Source organism: Benincasa hispida, chromosome 1 (assembly GCF_027475165.1).
Source record: "Benincasa hispida cultivar pf3 chromosome 1, pf3_genome.v1.1, whole genome shotgun sequence".
NCBI classification, from domain to species: Eukaryota; Viridiplantae; Streptophyta; class Magnoliopsida; order Cucurbitales; family Cucurbitaceae; genus Benincasa; species Benincasa hispida.
The window spans coordinates 40898591-40918752 of NC_143478.1; the positions used below are offsets into that span (position 1 = coordinate 40898591).

General features: G+C 38.8%; 1 protein-coding gene across 2 annotated transcripts; it reads left to right on the forward strand.

Annotated features, from left to right (window-relative positions):
• Positions 1 to 4179: 4179 nt before the first annotated feature.
• LOC120068890 (methionine aminopeptidase 2B) lies at positions 4180 to 19678 on the forward strand. 2 transcript variants are annotated; one of them, XM_039020543.2, is made up of 12 exons: positions 4180 to 4456; positions 4563 to 4718; positions 6170 to 6206; positions 6327 to 6434; positions 14342 to 14441; positions 14535 to 14680; positions 14760 to 14851; positions 14958 to 15052; positions 16338 to 16434; positions 17814 to 17957; positions 18044 to 18261; positions 19284 to 19678. In XM_039020543.2, the coding sequence occupies exons 2-12, from the start codon at positions 4592 to 4594 to the stop codon at positions 19392 to 19394; spliced, it is 1275 nt and encodes a 424-aa protein (XP_038876471.1). In that variant the 5' UTR covers positions 4180 to 4456; positions 4563 to 4591; the 3' UTR covers positions 19395 to 19678. The 2 variants fall into 2 exon arrangements, with proteins under 2 accessions (XP_038876471.1, XP_038876468.1); XM_039020540.2 differs by lacking the exon at positions 4180 to 4456 and having other exon boundaries at positions 4541 to 4718.
• Positions 19679 to 20162: the final 484 nt, after the last annotated feature.

Consider the following 20162-nt stretch of genomic DNA (forward strand, 5'->3'; position numbering starts at 1 on the left):
AAGGCTTTAGGGTAAACATCTCAACAAAACCATGATACAAAATTGAAAACTAATAAATAAAGAAAAAACATTTTTAAAGAACATCGATTTCATTAAAGGTAGAGAAAATGATTATATTAAAGAAGGTAGTAATTGTCCATTGTTTTGTCTAAGATTAAAAAAGTTTAAATTTTCAAGTTTTCCTTTTAATTCCCTTCATAATTTTACTTCTTTCTATGCAAATATTTAGCTTTTATCTCTTAATCACACCTGACGCCTTCTAGATAGAGAATATTCTCTTATGACTCGAACACTAAAGGCTAAGTACTTTCCGAATACCTTTTTTCTTTATGTTGATCTGGGTTATCGACCTTCCTACACGTGGCAAAGTATTTTATGGGTCGTGAGCTTGTCTTAAAGGTGGTCCATAGAGGATCGAGGATGGCCAATCAATCGATATCTATTATGATCGATGGATCCCTAAAGAAACTACTTTCAAACTTCTCTTTTTACCACGACCTCTATCTATTACATCAGTGGTAAGTCTTAACCGTGATGAGCAATAGAATCAAACTTTTATTAATGAGCTTTTTTGTCAGAAATTTTCCTTTAGGTTATATTATGAAAAATATATTGATTAATTAATAATACCCAACAGGTTGCACCTATGTCAGATGGTAGATACAATGAACGAGAAGATTATGATATCCAACAAGTTCAAAATCTTATTAGTAGCAACATCGGGATAGCATATGTAAAAAGGATTAAGACTAGGAGGCTAGAGTGACCAAATTTGTTTACTTCCTTTACAATACCATAAGGCATTCCTCTTTGATTAATGAGCTTTTTTTGTCTGGAAGATAGTAAGATTATCAAGAGTATTCCTCTTTGTTCTTCATCCCGCTTGGATAGCTTCTTTTTTAAGAAGTTGTGAAGTTCCGTAGCGGAAGCGAGGATCGGCCCAATTTTTATTTTTACAAAACAATGAAATTACAGAGCGTACAATATGCATCAAAAAAGAAATATTACAACATGCATCTTTTTTTCTTAAAAAAAAAAAAAGAGAAAGTGTTGGGAGAAATACATACCCTTAAAGAAACCAATTTCTTCACAAATTTTCTCCTCTTTGATCATGATCCAAAATAAGCACCACCACAAGTGAGACCTCCGTATTCTCTTGGGATGAAAATTTCTCAGGAGTATATGGGCTCTGAAATTTTGGAAGAGGGAAGAAAAATGTTTTTTTGAGATGAGAATGATTTTTTTTTTTTTGTGTATCCGGTGGGAGAGAAAAAACAGAGATCTACCACTTCCTGCATAAAAACTCTGGAGAAGAAGAACCTCCCTGGTAACCCCCATTCCCACGTTTTGATGAGAGAAAATTGAGGGGAGAGAGTTGTAACTCCCTCCATTTAATTTTGAAATTTAAAATTAAATTAATAAATTAAATTAAATTAATTAATATATATATATCAGACACAATATAACCTATAGTTTTATTTCTCTCATACGTGTATGATATCCAATATAAATCACATTTATACTAAATTTAATTATGTGAATCTCATTCATATAATTAATATTTGAATCATATTTAAATATTTATTTTCTCTCAATTAAACTTTATATTATAATGTATCAAATACATATATTAATTATATCATATACAATTAAGTTAAATTAATTATATCACATAGAATTAATTCCCTCATTTAATTTGAACATTTCAAATTAATCTAAAATTAATTTTCAGTAATTCTAGTTGAGCTATAGAGAGAACCTTAGGACCTGTAGATTGAAACTCCAATGATACTTGAATAATTAATTAAACTTCTTTAATTAAAATATTCAACATCCATTAACTGTCGGTTACTCCACTGAAGACCAATAGCCGCACTTTTCGCACTACAGATATATTTTTGTGTCCATTGGATATAACTAATTTACAATGCCATGACCCTTCATAAATTGTTCCTAAGTACATCTTGGTTAAAATTACCGTTTTATCCCTATAGTTACATCTAACTCCTTAAGAACCATTGATCTCTCTAATGAACAATAAGTCATAGTCCAACTACGACCAAACCCCTCTCGGGCCAAGAGAGAGTGTGGCACCACATTATTCAAGCCTTGGAATTAGTCCTTAAGGGAGCAATTTATCCACTTACCCAGACGTTAGGGAAAGCTTGTATAGCTGTGTTCCTAGCTCCCCAATCAGACGAATCCCCAAAATGATAGGCTTATTGAATCGGCGATCTGACCACTTTCACCTATACAAATCAAAGGACCACCTTCATATGCAAGAGTTCACAACTCACTCAAGATTCAAGTCATGTCACTTATGGTTATCTTGGTGAAATGTAAGTCTCTATTATGAACAGTGTTGTATAATGAGACTAGTTATTTCGTGGTCCGGTCTTATACAAACCCTTTTGTATAGAATACTCCCGTTCACATGTCTCCACATAAATGATCAGGATCAGATCATTTGTAGCATTTTACAACAATTGCAAAATCTACAAAACGAGTCGTATTCGTAGTGTCACCAGAATAAGGTACCCAACCTTATCCATTTACTACAGTAGGTTATCACTTAAACATGATCCACTTATATGTCTCCATATACATGTTTAAGTTACAGAAGATAACCTTGGATGTTAGTTTATTGGTTTGTAGGTTAATACTACTAAAAGTCGAATAAAACATCTCATATTTTATTAAATAAATAAAATGTTTGTACATTACAATTACAAACTACAGAACCCACGAGATTTCGGGCATCAACCCCAACACTTTTGGCATTATGATAAGAAGGAATTTATTCTGTCAAAAGTGGGTACAAGTTGGCTTAGGCTTTGACTGTGGAGACTTCTTCCTCCTCAAGTCTTGACGTGGAAAATTTTTGGAGATCAATGTAGGCCTTTTCTATTCCTCAAAAGAAAAAAAAAAAAATTTTTGGCATGCCTGCCTTAACTCACTCCTAACCTGTAATGTGTTGGTTAGCCGCTCTATCTTTACCTGTGAGGATTGCCCTTTATGTCGATGTGCTTCTGAATCTAGTATCCATGCCTTATGTATTATAAGGGAAGTAAACAAATTTGGTCTCAAACAAATTTGGTCTCTCTGACCTTCTAGTCTTTATCTTTTTGACATGCACTGTCCTGATGTTGCTACTCTTTTTTGTAAGGCCAACGAGATTTTGAACTTGTTGGATGTCAGAATCTTCTCGCTCATTCTGTCTACCATCTGACATAGGTGTAACCTATTAGTTTCCATTCTATCCAGTGGCTGGTGAACATGGTGAAATCCTTCAATCGTCAAGTTGGATAGGCCCTAACTCAATTGTCTAATCATCAGTCAATTAGTGAGGAGAACTTACGATGGTCAACCCCTCCTAATGGATCGCTTAGGGTGAATTCCGATGCTACTTTCCTAAAGGGTGAGGTGGGAATCGAAGCCATGGTTCGCGACTCAAATGATTATGTTATGCTTACTATGAAAAGTTATCTCTTTGACAGGTTCTACCGTGCTCACTAAGACTATTGCCATATTTAATAGTCTTTCTAGTGCTTTAGACATTGGTCCTTCCTCGCTTTGGGAAAACTGACTCTCTCATGCAGTTGAATCTTTTGGTTGGGAAAGCCAGGTATGTGATGAGTTTTAAGCTTTTGTGGACGCTATTTGAGATCTCCATCACAGAGATTCTATTTGGATTCCATTGAGCTAATCGCAGGAGTAATTTTGTCGCTCACAAGTTAGTTGCCATGGACGGAGATTTGGATTCTCAACAATTTGGCTTGAAGAACACCATCTATGGGTGAATTCTACTCTTCAGTTTGATTCGCTCGATGTATAATTTTTTATCGTTTCCTTCTATTGTACTAAAAAATCCTTGAAATAAAAAAAGAGAATTGTTTAAAAGTTAAAATGAACCTAGCATTAATATAAAACTTGTACTTGTTTAGAAAAACATCAAACTTGTACAACCGATCTTGAAGTTAAATGTTCAACTCATCCGTTTCATATATTTTGCTTCTAGGCAAGGTTAGAAGAGAAGTCAAACCTAGAGAATCTTTGATCTCACAAGATGTTAAAACTCCAAAAATTGAAATAAGAAAAAGAAGAAAAGAAGGGAAAAAAAAAAAAGAAAGAATATCACACTGGGGGATATTTATGCACGAAGAAGTTAGTAGTTTGAATTCCTTTATTCGAATGGTAAAAAATAAAATTAAATTAAAAAAAAAACTTCCCAGTTCCTAATTTCTTACCGATCTCTCTCGCTGCAAAGGGGTCGACCAGTTTAAGTCTCATTATTAAAAAAAAGGGGCAAATATTGCGAAGAACCCAATTTCCACAAAAGAGAACCCACCAATTTTTAAGTCCTCTCTTGCTCGGCGCACTATTTACAACTCGGTCATAGGGTTCTTCATTCATAACTTCCCTCTTCTTCTTCGTTCAGATAAAGACGAATAAATCCGTAAGTTGCTCCTCCTACACGTTTTTCTCTGTTTCTTTTGATATACATTCCTCTTTACCCTTTCTTTTTTCTGTTTTGTTGATATTATTATTCCCCCGGATGATAGCAATCGCCGCCACGAACCTTTTTCCAACTATGGCTGACGATAATCACACTGACGTTCCTGTCCCTGAAGATGGGGCTTCTGAACCCAGTAATGGGAATGAACAGGATTCTGTCGAACTTGCTCCGAAGTCACAAAAGGATGAAGATGATGTGAAAGGTGAATGTTCTGTTTGCAATTTGAGGTTCTTGTTTGATTCTGATGGTTGAATGAATAAATAATCATGGGACAAGTTTTCTTATCCTTCCAAATAGTTATAACAGAAGTTTTTCAAAGAAAGATTAATCTTTTGGATAGGTTAGCTTCAGATTAGTTTCAATTACCTGTGTATGCAAATGGGGTTTTAAGAAGAATATTGAAATTACGCAGTTGCATCTGTTTTTCTTGATTAAACTTAGAATATGTGTTGGTGTAGTTCCTTAGGAAAAAGATCATGTTCTTTCACTGATTATGTAATGTTACATTACATGCAAAATACCTGGTGACATAAGTTTATTTAATTTTTTTTTTTTGTGTAAATTTGTTAAAACAGACATACAACAGCAGGATGTTTTTTTCTCCTTAATCCTTTTACAAAATCTCTCCAATATCCTTCAATCATTTAGTTGATTGTCCATTTGTCCTCTTTGGAGTTTTATTTCTGTATAGGCATTTTCGGTTAATAATTTGAAAATTAAGCTTACTTAGTTTGAACTTTTAATTATGCGTGGTCATTTATGATTTATTGATCCTTTGGTGCTTTCACTTTGTAGGTCTTAATCCAGTTTAATTTATCAGTCTCTATCTTGCCATTCTTGTCTCCATTCTTTTCTTCTAAACTTTGGAAGCTGAAAATTTCCAGGAAAATTTGGTTATTTTCCTCTTGTTGATTGTAGGGAAAATAAACACCATGAACATTACTCTGTCAGAGTTTTCTTTTGTCCTAGGTGTAATCCTTTCCAACTGTGCTTCGGAATATATAAATCACCTTTCTAGCTTTGTCCTTTTGCTAATGGGTACCAAGGTCTGTGGTGTTACTTCTTGCATGCTTCTGATATTTTATTTTGTGATGATGATAGACTTTATATCATTAATTCTCTCTTTTGGGGTTAGCCCGGTGTGGGTTGTATACTTGTATGTCTGTTTGCCTTTTCCCCTCTCTCTATGTTGTGGAATATTTGGTTGGAATGGAGCAAGATAACTTATTTTGGGTATTGTGATGGGTTGAATGATTGGAATTTTAGTAATTGCTATTTTGTAGTGATCCTCTTTTATTGATCACCAAATGCTGGACTGCTTTTTGTAACTTCTTTTGGTTGACTTATTTATTTATTACGTATTATATATTTTGGTGGTTTTCTTATGTACTTCCATTTATCTTAATGAAAATTGGTTCGATTGTAAGAAGAAAGAGCTGAATTTTACTTGTACTCTTCTTTGCTGCTGCTTGTAATATTTTTTTGTAGTTAGCAACTTTCTCATTGTGCCTAAATTTAACTTCATACCCTGTAGAATGATTATTATATTTGATATAAATCATATCAGGTTGGATAGTTGAGACTTCTGCTTCCATTTTGTTGGTGGTTTTACTGGTGCTTGTACCAGGCTGATATTTCTCCCTCATTTTGCAGAAGGGACAAAGAAAAAGAAGAAGAAAAATAAAAGCAAGTGAGAATCAATATGTTTAGATCAACTGCTTCTTCTATGTGTGCGGATTCCCCTAGGTCTTGGAATTGACGGGGGATTGCAAGGCTATCTTATGGTTTGATATTTTTCTTTCATGAATAGGAAAAAGAAAGAGGTGCCTCAACAGACGGATCCACCAACTATTCCCATTGTTGATCTTTTCCCATCAGGGGATTTTCCAGAGGGTGAAATTCAACAGTACAAGGATGAGTGAGTATTAAACTTGATATTAATTCTAAATGCTAATAATTTTCTTGTCAAGTACTATTGATCAAAATATATATTGTTTTGGATTGGATTGAAAAATCAAGAGCGACGTATTGAACAGGTATAGATACACTTGTAACTTGTAAGTCATCTTTCAAATTGAATGGAAAATATAGCAGGGTACCGAAAAAAGAAAAAAAGGCTTCTTGTATGTGCTTGTTTGTCAAGTATATTTTACATTTATTATGTAATTAAATGAAAATTGGTTATGAGACAATAAGTATGCCTTTATGGTGCATATTTATGACAATTTATAGCTCTTTTAAATAAGTTTGCCCTTGGGCTTCTTCGGTGGGCTGAGGTTAGCCAGCTCCCTTGTTCATATTTGGGGATGCCCTTGGTGGTAATCTGAATGTTGTTGTTTTGGAATCCATTGGTGGAAAAAAATATAGAAAAGGCTTTCTTTTGGAAAAGGACTTTTTCTTTGAGCTTGAGGGAGTGAGACTTACCTAGATTCGGTCTCTGTTGAGTGGGGTCCCTATCTATTTCCTCCCTTTGTTTAGAATTCTATCATGTGTGAAAATGTAGGGAGTTCGATGAAGCTTTTCTTATGGAAAGGAATTGAGGAGGGTGGGGGATCAATCTCACTTGATTAGAGTAAGGTGGGAGGTTGTTTAAGAGCTGGATAGGTAGGAAGTTTAGGCATTAGTAGCTTGAGATTATGATACGAGACCTTGTGGGAAAAATGTTTGTGGAAATTCTCTAGAGAATCAATCGGTTTGTGGCATAAGAATATTACGTATACCTGCACCTTTTGAGTGGACTCCTAGTGATGGTTGAGAGGCTCTAGAATAAATCTCTGGACTGCTATTGGTTGGGCCTTTTTCCCCCTAGTTTGTAAATTGCTCAGTTGGGGACCTGGGATGGGTCTATACTTATGTTTTGGAGATTGGTTGGTGGGGACTAAATTTGTCTGTGAGTTATTACCGCACATCTATCATTTTTCTGAGAAGAGGTTACACAAGCCTTCCCCCTTACTTTCTTATGGCTTACGTCATCCTCTCACTGATCGTGAGTCTTTGGAGGTGCTAGGGCTTCTTTATATAATTCTAATAAGAGGGTGGGTTTAAGTAGAAGGATTTTCGGTTTTGGAAGTCTAATTCTTTGGAGGGTTTTTCTTATCGCTCGTTCTTTCTTATCCATTATTCCCTTTCTCGCAGTCAGGAGGTTTCAGTTTTTTTCTTTTCTTTGGAGATTAAAATCCCCTAGTGAGCAAAAACTCTTTGGTTGGCTAGTCTTACATGGGAGGATGAGTGTCACGGTCATGCTTGTCCAGGGCCTGTTGCCCATGGCCGCATGCCCAATCCAACCCCCTTCTAGCATACTTTCATATCTTGTATTGTATTAGCTTAGTTAGCTTGCTTTCTTTACATTTTCTTTGTAAGTGATCACTCGCCCTTTTGCATATGCAAGGGCGCCAGTTGGCTTTTTGTTCAGAATGCACTATATGGGGATAAGACTAACCATCACTTCCTCATACCCGGAGTAGTACTCTATAAAGCTGTTGTTGTTGCTTATTGCTTTCTAGTCTACTACAATCTTTCTTTCTTTATTCATACTCACAAAAACTTCTTACGAAAACCTTTTCTCCAAACCCGTTTTCTAAAACCGTTTTCCCTAAAACGGGGGTGGAGGTTGCTAGAGGCACTTGGTGTGCCACCGGCAGTCCGTATTCGAGTTGGCTGACTTGTTCGTGAGCGGGAACAAGTGCCGCACAATCGCTACGAGAAGCTTTCGAAAGAGCAATTGTGACAGTTGGTATCAGAGCCAAGTCGGCTTACAGAGGGAAGGTCAGTGATCATGTCGGCGACGAAGAACCTGAACAAGTCCCATGTGGACAGATTGGTAGAGATGGAAGAGCAAATGCTCTACCTGAGAGAGGTACCGGATAATGTCCGTTTCCTAGAGACTCGGCTACAAGAAGTTGCTGAGAAAGCCGATGGAATTGATGCGGTAGTAGGCCGCCTAGACGGATTACCCGTTAGAGAATTGATGATGAGGGTAGAGACCCTCGAGACCAAAACAGCAAGGTCCGGCAGCTTTGAACGAGGCGATAGCTCATCGGGCTCTGTTGCCCACATAGAGGAGCGTGTCAGAGCCGAGATAGCGGATGTGAGTGCTAGGGTGAATCTCACCATCCGAGCGGTAGGGAACCAAGCCCCATCTGGGGGAGTAATGGCAGTAAGCAGAATAAAAGTCCCAGAACCGAAACCCTTCTGTGGGGTGCGAGAAGCGAAAGCCCTGGAAAATTTTATCTTCGACCTTGAGCAATACTTCAAGGCGACGAACACAGTGACTGAAGAGTCGAAAGTCACACTAGCAACGATGCATCTAGCTGAAGATGCAAAACTGTGGTGGAGATCACGGTTTACAGACATACAGGAAGGACGATGCACTATTGATACTTGGGATAGATTGAAACAAGAACTTCGCTCGCAGTTCTTCCTTGAAAATGTCGAGATCTTGGCTCGACGAAAACTCCGAGAGCTGAAGCAAACAGGTAACATCAGGGACTACGTAAGGCAGTTTGCAGGACTCATGTTGGACATACGGGATATGTCTGAAAAAGACAAGGTCTTTTGCTTTGTTGAAGGGCTGAAACCGTGGGCGAAATCAAAACTATATGAACAGAGAGTACAGGATCTCCCCTCTGCCTATGCAGCAGCTGAACGGCTATACGATCTTAGCACTGACTCACAAGATGTGAGGAAGCAGTCAACTTCCTCAAATGGGGGAAACAAAAACAGCCGTTCCAGTCCTCCCAGACCTGGGGGAGGAGACAAGAACACAGGGGGGGACCGTAAATCATCCCAACCGAGATTAGGAAACAACTGGCGGGGGCCGTCGCAACAGCATAACAATTACAATCGCCCCCTGTCTTGTTTCATATGTAGAGGGCCACACAAGGCGGGCGAATGTCCAAATTGAACCGCATTCAATGCTTTTCAAGCCATGTTAGCCTCTACCTCCGAAGACAAGACTGAACTGGAGGAGACGGTAACCGAGCCAGCTGCGAAAATTGAGAATCCCAGGATGGGGGCATTGAAATTCTTGTCTGCGCTCCAGAAGAAAATGGGAAAGGCGAAGGAGCCACTAGAGAAAGGACTCATGTATGTGGACGCTTGGGTCAACCAAAGATCGGCCAAAAACACTATGGTTGACTCTGGGGCTACCCATAACTTCATGGTTGAAACGGAAGCTCGCCGCCTGAACTTGACTTGGGAAAGAGATGCAGGGAAGATGAAAGCTATGAATTCTGCAGCCCTACCGATTACGGGGATAGCGAAGAGAACTCCGGTGATGTTAGGAGACTGGAAGGCTTCGTTGACTTCGTGATTGTCAAGATGGATGATTTCGACGTGGTATTGGGGATGGAATTCCTACTTGAACATAAAGTCATACCAATGCCCCTCGCCAAATGTTTAGTCATTACCGGATCTACACCCACTGTGATCCAAGCCAGTATCAAGCAGCCAAATGGGGTGAGAATGATCTCAGCCCTCCAATTGAAGAGAGGCCTGGCCCACGACGAACCCACGTTCATGGCCATCCCGATAGAATCAGTTGAGTCCACTGAAGAGAAGATCCCCTAAGACGTTCTATTTGTCTTGGAAGAGTATCGGGATGAAATGCCGAAAAGCTTGCCCAAGTCCTTACCCCCACGAAGGGGGATTGACCATGAGATTGAGTTGTTACCAGGGGCAAAGCCGCCTGCCAAGAATGCATATTGGATGGCCCTGCCAGAATTGGCCGAACTTCGAAAACAGTTAGACGAGTTGTTAGATGCAGGATTTATCAGATCGACGAAGGCCCCTTACGGAGCCCCAGTACTGTTCCAGAAGAAGAAGGATGGGAGCCTCCGGTTGTGCATCGACTATCGGGCCTTGAATAAGCTCACAGTCCGAAACAAATATCCCCTTCCTATCATTTCTGACTTATTTGATCAGCTTCACGGTGCTAAGTATTTCTCGAAGCTGGACCTACGATTTGGATATTATCAGGTCCGAATTGCTAAGGAGACGAACCTAAGACGACCTGTGTCACGAGATATGGGGCTTTTGAATTCCTCGTGATGCCCTTTGGCCTCACCAATGCTCTAGCAACTTTCTGTACCTTAATGAACCAAATGTTTCACGAATACCTCGACAAATTCGTCGTAGTATATCTTGATGACATTGTGGTCTATAGTGCCTCGCTGGAGGACCATCGACGTCACCTCCAACTAGTCTTCGAAAAGCTGAGGAAAAATCAGTTGTATGTAAAGAGAGAGAAGTGCTCCTTTGCCCAAGAGCGCATAAATTTCCTCGGTCACGTGATTGAGTGTGGTTGGATTGGTATGGAAGAGGGCAAGGTGGCCGTGATTAGAAATTGGAGGGTACCATCATCCATGACCGAACTACGATCCTTCCTCAGACTAGCCAACTACTATAGGCGGTTCGTAGAAGGATTCTCAAGAAGAACAGGGCCATTAACCGAACTGTTGAAGAAGGATAGCCAATGGAGCTGGACTCCTGAATGTCAACTGAATGTCAAGCCGCCTTTGAGGGCTTGAAGAAAGTGATGATTGAGGGGCCGGTCCTCGGAATTGCTGACGTGACCAAGCCATTTGAAGTAGAGACTGATGCTTCTGACTTTGCGTTGGGCGGTGTCCTCCAAGACGGATACCCCATCGCGTATGAGAGTAGGAAACTAAATGATGCCGAACGGAGGTATGCCGCCTCCGAGAAAGAGATGTTAGCAGTAGTTCACTGTTTGAGGGCTTGGAGACAGTATCTCTTGGGGGCCAAGTTCGTGGTCAAGACCGACAACAACTCCATTTGTCACTTCTTCAACCAACCGAAGTTGTCGTCGAAACAGACACGGTGGCAGGAATGTCTAGCGGAGTTCGACTTCCAATTCGAACATAGATCGGGGAAAAGTAACCAAGCGGCTGATGCTCTTAGCCGAAAGAGCGAACATGTGGCCCTGTGCATGTTCGCCCGCCTACAAGCAAGTACGTTGAGTGCAACAGTACGGGAAACTGCCAAAACTCACTTGACAAATGACACAGCGGTGCAGGCCATCCTACAGTTGGCCAGAGAGGGGAAGACACGCCAGTTCTGGGTGGAAGATGATCTACTATACACCAAGGGCAATCGCCTCTACATCCCCAGATCCGGGGTGTTACGAAGGTCGCTGATGAAAGAGTGTCACGACACACCGTGGGCAGGACATAATGGTTGGCAGAGGACTTATGCCCTTCTGAAACAAGGCTACTATTGGCCAAGCCTTCGAGACGATGTCATGCAATTTACCAAGACTTGCCTTGTCTGCCAACAAGATAAGGTCGAAATGGCGAAATTAGCGGGTCTGCTGGAACCCCTACTTGTGCCCTCTAGACCATGGGAGAGCGTGTCTCTCGACTTCATCACCCATTTGCCCAAGGTGGGAGAGTTTGAATCGATCCTTGTTATCATCGACCGGTTCTCAAAATATGCCACTTTCGTCCCAATGCCGAAAATGTGTACAGCCGTGATGACTGCCCAGCTGTTCTTCAAACACATCGTGAAATTATGGGGCGTCCCCGCGAGCATTGTTAGCGATCGGGACGGAAGATTCACTGGGACATTCTGGACAGAACTGTTCAAAATATTGGGGTCAACACTGAATATCTCCTCTAGCTATCATCCCCAAACTGACGGCCAAACGGAACGCTTCAACAGTATGCTCGAGGAATATCTGCGTCACTTTATCGACGCTAGGCAGAAGAACTGGGTCCAGTTGCTAGATGTGGCTCAGTTCAGCTTCAATAGCCAGCAGAGTTCCGCAACCGGAAAAACGCCCTTCGAAGTGGTGTGCGGTAGACAGCCACTCATGCCACACTTGGTGGACCACCCTTATGCAGGCAAAAGTCCTCAGGCACATAACTTCACTAAAGAGTGGAGCAAAACCTCTGAGATAGCTCGCGCCTACCTAGAAAGAGCATCAAGAAGGATGAAGAAGTGGGCTGATAAGAAGCGGAGGGCCCTCGAGTTTCAAGTCGGGGACAAGGTCCTGATCAAGCTACGACCGGAACAGTTTCGTTTCCGAGGCCAGAGAGACCAACGTCTAGTAAGGAAATATGAAGGTCCAGTGGAGGTAACTGAGAAGGTCGGGAGAACCTCATATAAGGTTCAGTTACCCTCATGGATGAAGATTCATCCTGTCATCCATGTGAGTATCCTGAAGCCCTAGCCCTATCATCCCGATCCCGAGGATGAATAGCGAAACATGCTAAGGCGCCCACCGGTCACGATGAAGAGTTCTACTGAGAAAGAAGTTGCACAAATCCTGGACAAATGTACGCGCCGTATTGGAAGACCCAGACGAGAACTGACGGAGTTCTTAGTGAAATGGAAGGATCTCCCCGACGAAGAGATCAGTTGGGAGCGGGCCGAAGATTTGAAGAATGCAGCTCCAGCCATCGCAGATTTTGAACAAGGTCAGTTGACGGGGACGTCAACCAATTAAGTGGGGGAGAATGTCACGGTCATGCTTGTCCAGGGCCTGTTGCCCATGGCCGCATGCCCAATCCAACCCCCTTCTAGCATACTTTCATATCTTGTATTGTATTAGCTTAGTTAGCTTGCTTTCTTTACATTTTCTTTGTAAGTGACCACTCGCCCTTTTGCATATGCAAGGGCGCCAGTTGGCTTTTTGTTCAGAATGCACTATATGGGGATAAGACTAACCATCACTTCCTCATACCCGGAGTAGTACTCTATAAAGCTGCTGTTGTTGCTTATTGCTTTCTAGTCTACTACAATCTTTCTTTATTCACACTCACAAAAACTTCTTACGAAAACCTTTTCTCCAAACCCGTTTTCTAAAACCGTTTTCCCTAAAACGGGGGTGGAGGTTGCGAGAGGCACTCGGTGTGCCACCGGCAATCCGTATTCGAGTTGGCTGACTTGTTCGTGAGCGGGAACAAGTGCCGCACAATCGCTACGAGAAGCTTTCGAAAGAGCGATTGTGACAATGAGCACCCACAATTGCATCCAGTGACATGTTTTGCATCCGCAATGGTGTCCTTTCCACAAAGTAGGAGCATGTAGATCATCTTTGGTGGAGCTGCTAGTTAGTCACCCTTCGGAGCCGGTGCTTTAATTTGTTTAAAATTGTTATAGTGCGTAATTAGGATAGTCGCTCTTTGATTGAGGAGATCGTGATGAACTCTCCATTGCAGGGTGAAGGGAGAATTTTTTTGTGATATGCCTGTTATTTTTCTATCTTGTGGGACTTGAGAGAGTAGGAATTTTAGAAAGATGGAGGGGTAACAAAAGTGAACTTGGTTCAGTGGTATTGGCATGACTTTCGTCCCTAAAGGTCAAAGGACCAGTCCTCTACTCTATAATTGTTGTACTAAAAGAAAGATCCGTTGTACTAAAAGAAAGATGGAGGGATCTTTGGAGGAGGTTTGTGAGGTGGTGAGATTTACTGCATCTTTATGGGTGTCTGTTAATAAGATTTTTGTAATTATCTGCTTGGTTGTATTCTTTTGGATTGAAGTTCCTTTTGTGGCCTTGTTTTTGTATATTTTTCTTGATGAGAGCTTGGATTCGTACCCAACAAACAATTGCCCTTGTGTACTTTGTTGAGTCTAAAAGTAAGAAATTGACTTACAAAACAAGAGGGGTTTGGTTGCCCAACCATTCATTAAGAGGATAATGGAGAACTCTAAAGCTTCTCCATTATGCCATGGTACAGAAGTTAAAAAGGGCTATACGCTATTCATCAAAACCTTGAAGTGTCTGACAACTTGAAGCTAGCTATGAGGGTTCTTTATCAAAATTTTTGATATCTGGCTCTATTTTCTTTGTTATCTACATCAGTAACCTGTGGAGGACTACATCTGAGGAGAAGAGGGAGTTGGAGCGTCTTGAAAAGCCAATCTACAATTCTGTTCGACGAGCAGCTGAAGTTCATCGTCAGGTAATGTAACTTGATCATATTAATGTTTACGCTGGGAGGATCTGCCATGGTTTACAATTACCTAACCTTTTTTGCCCCTCTTATTGCTATTAGGTAAGAAAATACATAAGAAGCATAGTGAAGCCAGGGATGTTAATGACTGACCTGTGTGAGACATTAGAAAACACGGTTAGAAAGCTAATATCGGAGAATGGCTTGCAAGCAGGCATAGCATTTCCTACAGGATGTTCTTTGAACTGGTAATATTAAAGACGTGGAATCAAATATATATATCTTTTTTCAATTATTTATTGATGGTTTAGGATTCTTTTCTTTTAGGGTTGCTGCTCATTGGACCCCTAACACCGGAGATAAGACTGTGCTTCAGTATGATGATGTAATGAAATTGGATTTTGGGACACATATTGATGGTAAATTTTTTGTGGTTTCAGGGACTTTGCTGTGCACTTGTTATTGTGTCTTGTGGATAATATCATATTCCAGGAGTCATTGAAATTGGTTTATTGGTGATTGCAGGATGCATAGTTGATTGTGCATTTACAGTTGCATTCAATCCTATGTTTGATCCACTACTCGAAGCCTCACGTGAAGCAACTAACACTGGCATTAAGGTAATAGTGGTTTTTAGGTCTGCCGGTGGTCACTATAATATTTTGATTACTCAGCCTTGATGAAGTATATTTTCTATGGAATAGTTGTGGATATTTAGATGAGCTATTTTTGTGTACAAGATTGTCACCTAATTATTCATAGTAGATACAATTGGTATTTTAGTATTTTCTTCCCTTTTATAGTAAATGCAACTCCATAGCAGTTATGTTCTTTATTGCTTTCCAAATGGGGAAAATGACGTGTAAATGTTGTCTTATTGACGAGGTGAATATCTTCAAAATGATACTGCATTTGTATAGAAAAATGGAAAATAAATAAAGTGCTAGCTTTATAATACACAGAGTGATATAAATAAAATATGAAAAACATCACCTTACTCTGAATGTAGGCTTTGGTAAAGCTTTTTATTTTATTTATTTTTTTAATAAGAAACTGAGAGATTTATGTTCACACAAAAGCCAAAAGAACAACCTAAGAAAAGGGGTTGAGGAAACCCCTTCTCAAAGCACTACTATAGGAAGATACCTTTCAATTGTCATCATCATGAATATGCTATAACTACAAAATAATTTCGAGCGTTTTATGCACCACCAAGAAGCACTATTGTGCACATTATGATAAAAAGAACCAAAAGAAGAAAGGTTATGTTCAAAGGTCCATAGATTTCTCGGTCCAAAGGTTTCACAAAAGGGCTCAAGTTGCAATGCCATAAAATCTTCCCTTTTCTTTTCAAAAACCAGCCATATAACACTTCCAAAAGCCAATAATTAATCCTTTTAGGCAGACATAAGGCAACACTGAACATTTTGAACAGGACCGGCCAACTCTTTGCAGCAATTGCACAATGAAGGAAGAGATGGTTGAGAGTGGCTCTTCATTTCGCAGATGAAGGCAACAAACTGAGGGAGAGTAGCCGTTAAATATTTAGACTTCTTTGGTGTGTCATGGTGGCTTCTCTCTCTCTCTTGCTAGCTACAATAATCTTAATGAAAGTATTGTTTGTTTTTCTTTTTACTTAAGTACAAAAATCCGTATTGCTTTGAAAATATTTTTAGTTAAAACAAATTTTGAAAAAGCACAGAGGCCTATCTATCAAGTTAATATCAATGACTACACTCCAACTATGAAAATGTTTGATAGAATATATTTGTTCTATGTTTTCTATGATACGTTTATTCTCTTAAAGATTGCATCACAAAAGCACTAGACTTTTATTTATTTATATTCCAATTGAATTTGGTGGTTGCTTGAATCCTCTACAAATAAACTCTCTTATTTCTTTAGGAGTCTGGAATCGACGTACGACTTTGTGATGTTGGTGCTGCAATCCAGGAGGTTATGGAGTCTTATGAGGTTGAAATTAATGGAAAGGTGTATCAAGGTATGAGTGTTTCAGTTGTCATCAAATCAGAATGTCATTCATCTGTCTTTTTAATTAGGCTATAACTCAGAGTTCTCAATTCATCTCTACTTTATGATATTTTAAACGATGTTGTTACCCGTTCCTGAAGCATCTTAATTATATGTAAAGGCATGACTTTCTGACGTTTTTATAGCATGGGTTTCTAATTACTAAGGAAAATCTTCCAAACAATGTCTTAGGAGATAGTTTTTTACGGTAGAATTGCCTTTGAGAGAACAGGATGTCTGCCAAAGAAAAAATGGTCTTGTTTTTCCGTTGCAGACATAGAACAATCCATCAATTCCTGCTTCTCATTTGTCATCTGTAAGTTTGATTCTTTGTCAAGAAATTTGCAGTTCCAAGGAGGAAGGGTTTACATTCATTTCTTCATTTCTAAAAGAAAATTCAAATGCATTAGACTTTTCATCATATCAACTCGGTCATCTCCACTTTTTTAACCTTTTCATTATATCAATCTGATAGACCCCAAAGGCCCCGAGTGACGAAAGTTTATGAACGACGAAAGCATATCAAGGAGAGGCTGAATATTGAGAAGGATAGGTATAATTAAAATAGGAAGTGGGCCCTAGGAATATTGTTAGTTATGAGAGAGAGAGAGAGAGAGAGGGGTCCACAAGGGAGGAGAAGAGTATTTGTAAGGCCATGGGGGAGGCATTGAATCATTGTTGATTGATAATCTCTTATGAGATTTAGGGCAGAGGTAAGGGAGCTCTCAAATTCTCCCTTTGCTGTTGATAAATAAAAAATGATTTTGGCTTAGGTCTATCACAATCCTCTCTAGAAAGACAACTTTCTTCATGAAAAAATATTTGACAGAACATTGATAGTGAAGGCCAAAAACTAAACCACTGTGATAACTGATAACTGATAACTGGTAATGAATTGGGAAATCAAATCTAAAAAACCTGAAGATGGGCTATGCCGAGAGTGTTGAATGTTGGCTATTACAAAATTTATCCCATCCTCTTACTCGGCAGCTTTGAACATTTTGCTTTTGATCGTATGAAGCCACTCCTACACTGTTAGAGCTTGCTTAATCTAGTGGACCTGTGCATTTCAGTATCGTATTATTTAAAAGAATGTAAAAATAAATATATTACTGTTTCTTTACAGAATGAGAAATCCTTATTGGGAAAAGTAGAATGCTAAGATATGGATGATCTCAGTCGAGGATCTATTCATTTTGTTAATTGCAGATTTTTCCCTGATGAAATAATGTATTTAATAATTGCATATCATCTTAAGCCTGTTTTTGTTTCTTTTCACTTTGCAAATGCATAATGTTTTTCTTGTCCTTGTAGAATACTTTTTAATGAATGACTTATTTTCCTTTCCAGTCAAAAGCATTCGAAATTTGAATGGACATAGCATTGGTCGTTACCAGATCCATGCCGGTAAATCTGTTCCTATTGTGAAAGGAGGGGAGCAAACCAAAATGGAAGAGGGCGAATTCTTTGCAATTGAAACTTTTGGATCAACTGGTATGAATTTATGCAAGCTTGGAAGCAATTATTATATGTTACAGGTTGCCCTCGTTGATACTGCGGATCATCTTTATTTTATCCAGGGAAAGGATATGTTAGAGAAGATCTTGAATGTAGTCATTACATGAAGAACTTTGATGTGGGCCATGTTCCACTGAGGTTGCCAAGAGCCAAGCAACTGTTGGCGACCATTAATAATTACTTCTCAACGTTGGCATTCTGTCGACGATATTTGGATCGCCTCGGGGAGACTAAGTATCTTATGGCATTAAAGAATTTGTGTGATACTGGCATTGTTCAGGTGCTCCTCTTCTACCTAGTTGCTTGATATCTTTGATCTAATATTAAGAGATGCATTAGTATAAATCAGCTTGGAGTTGTCTTGTTTCCCTTTTCATAATGAGGAAAGTTTCAATCTTATTAGTGTGCACAACGTCACTATTAGTAAATTAACTCGTGACTTTACATATCCCCTTGCCTTTATAATGTCCTTTTGTCTCATTCAGAATATTCAATATCACACTGGTGACTTTGATATGATTCTGATGGCTGTGTTTGGGGTGCTATGACTCAATTACTTTATTTTGGAGCTATGACTCGGTCGGTTTGCGACCACTTCGGTGTGTTCAGCCTTAAGACGGCCAATCATAAATCTTTTAGTTCTTTGATTAAGGAGTTCCTCCTCCCTCTTCCCTTTTAGGAAAAGGGGAGTTTTTTATGGACAGCAGGGATGTGCCCAATGTTGTGGATAGTTGGGGGAAGAAATAATAGCCTTAAGACAGCCAATCATAAATCTTTTAGTTCTTTGATTAAGGAGTTCCTCCTCCCTCTTCCCTTTCAGGAAAAAGGGAGTTTTTTATGGACAGCAGGGATCTGCCCAATGTCGTGGATAGTTGGGGGAAGAAATAATAGTTTTTTTAGAGATCAGACGAAGTCTTTTGATGTTTGGTCCCTTGTAAAATGACGAAATAACTTAGTTTTACCAGTCCATCTGTCTTTTATTGTAATCTCACATTCTATAGTTTAGTGATTGTGTTACAGATTTATTTGTATTAATTTCTGCATTTTATAGTTTAGGCGCACTTAGTTGTAAATAGATATGATTTTTAAATGATCAATAGGAAAGTAAAAGTAAGGATATAGTAGTTTCTTTTTTCTATGAAAACCTTACCTACTAGAATATTTGAAAATTGAAGGAGTAAAATAAATAAATATGAAAATTCAAGTACTAAAATACCTTTTGGTACTAAACTTACTAAACTACGATTAAGCAATATATCCACAGCATTTGTTGTTTTGTAAATAATCCTCCACTTTTCTCAGGCCTATCCTCCATTGTGTGATTCCAAGGGCAGCTATGTTTCTCAGTTTGAGCATACCATTTTACTGAGGCCAACCTGCAAAGAAGTGATTTCCAGAGGTGAAGATTATTAATAATGCAGCACACAAATTAGTTCTCATCTGAAGCTCTTATATTACTATGGCTTCTAAGTCTGTGTAATATGTTTTAAATGGAGTCTTCCTCTATACTTTTTAGAGGCTAGCATCTCTATACATAGGCATTTATAAATTTCGATTAATAACTATATTATGATATGTTTATTTAGTGTTTACTTTTTGAGTGTATGAGAGTTCCATTACAGACTACATTCAAGTTGCATCATTTTGTATGAACAATATTTATACATTTGGCAAGTTAAAAGAGAATGTTCAAAATATTAGCTTTGTGGCATAATCTCAGCAATCCATCACCTTATGTCTGATGAAGGTGGGTTAGCTGCAATGCAATACAATTGAATGGAGGTGTTTCTTTAGCGCTATGGTGTCAAACTGATTGCATCAATTGAGATCAAATTTGAAGTTGATTGATCAACTATTACCTGGTGTGTGTTAATCTAACATCGGTACTTATCTACTAATTTTAATTTTTCTTTCATTTTTTAAAATTGAGATTAAATTGAAATAATTGAAAAGTTTTTATTGGTTAAATTGAATTTAATTGATTAAATATACAAACTAATTATTTTGAAAATATTGAATTTTGTATCGATTTTAGATTTTGGAGTCAACTTAAATCAATGAAGGAGATAATTAATTTTATGTGGTTTTAAATTGATTTAAATATTTGAAAGAATTTAATTATCAAATTGATGGATTTTATGTCATTTAATTTTGGTTTTTGAAGCTTAAATTAAGGTCATT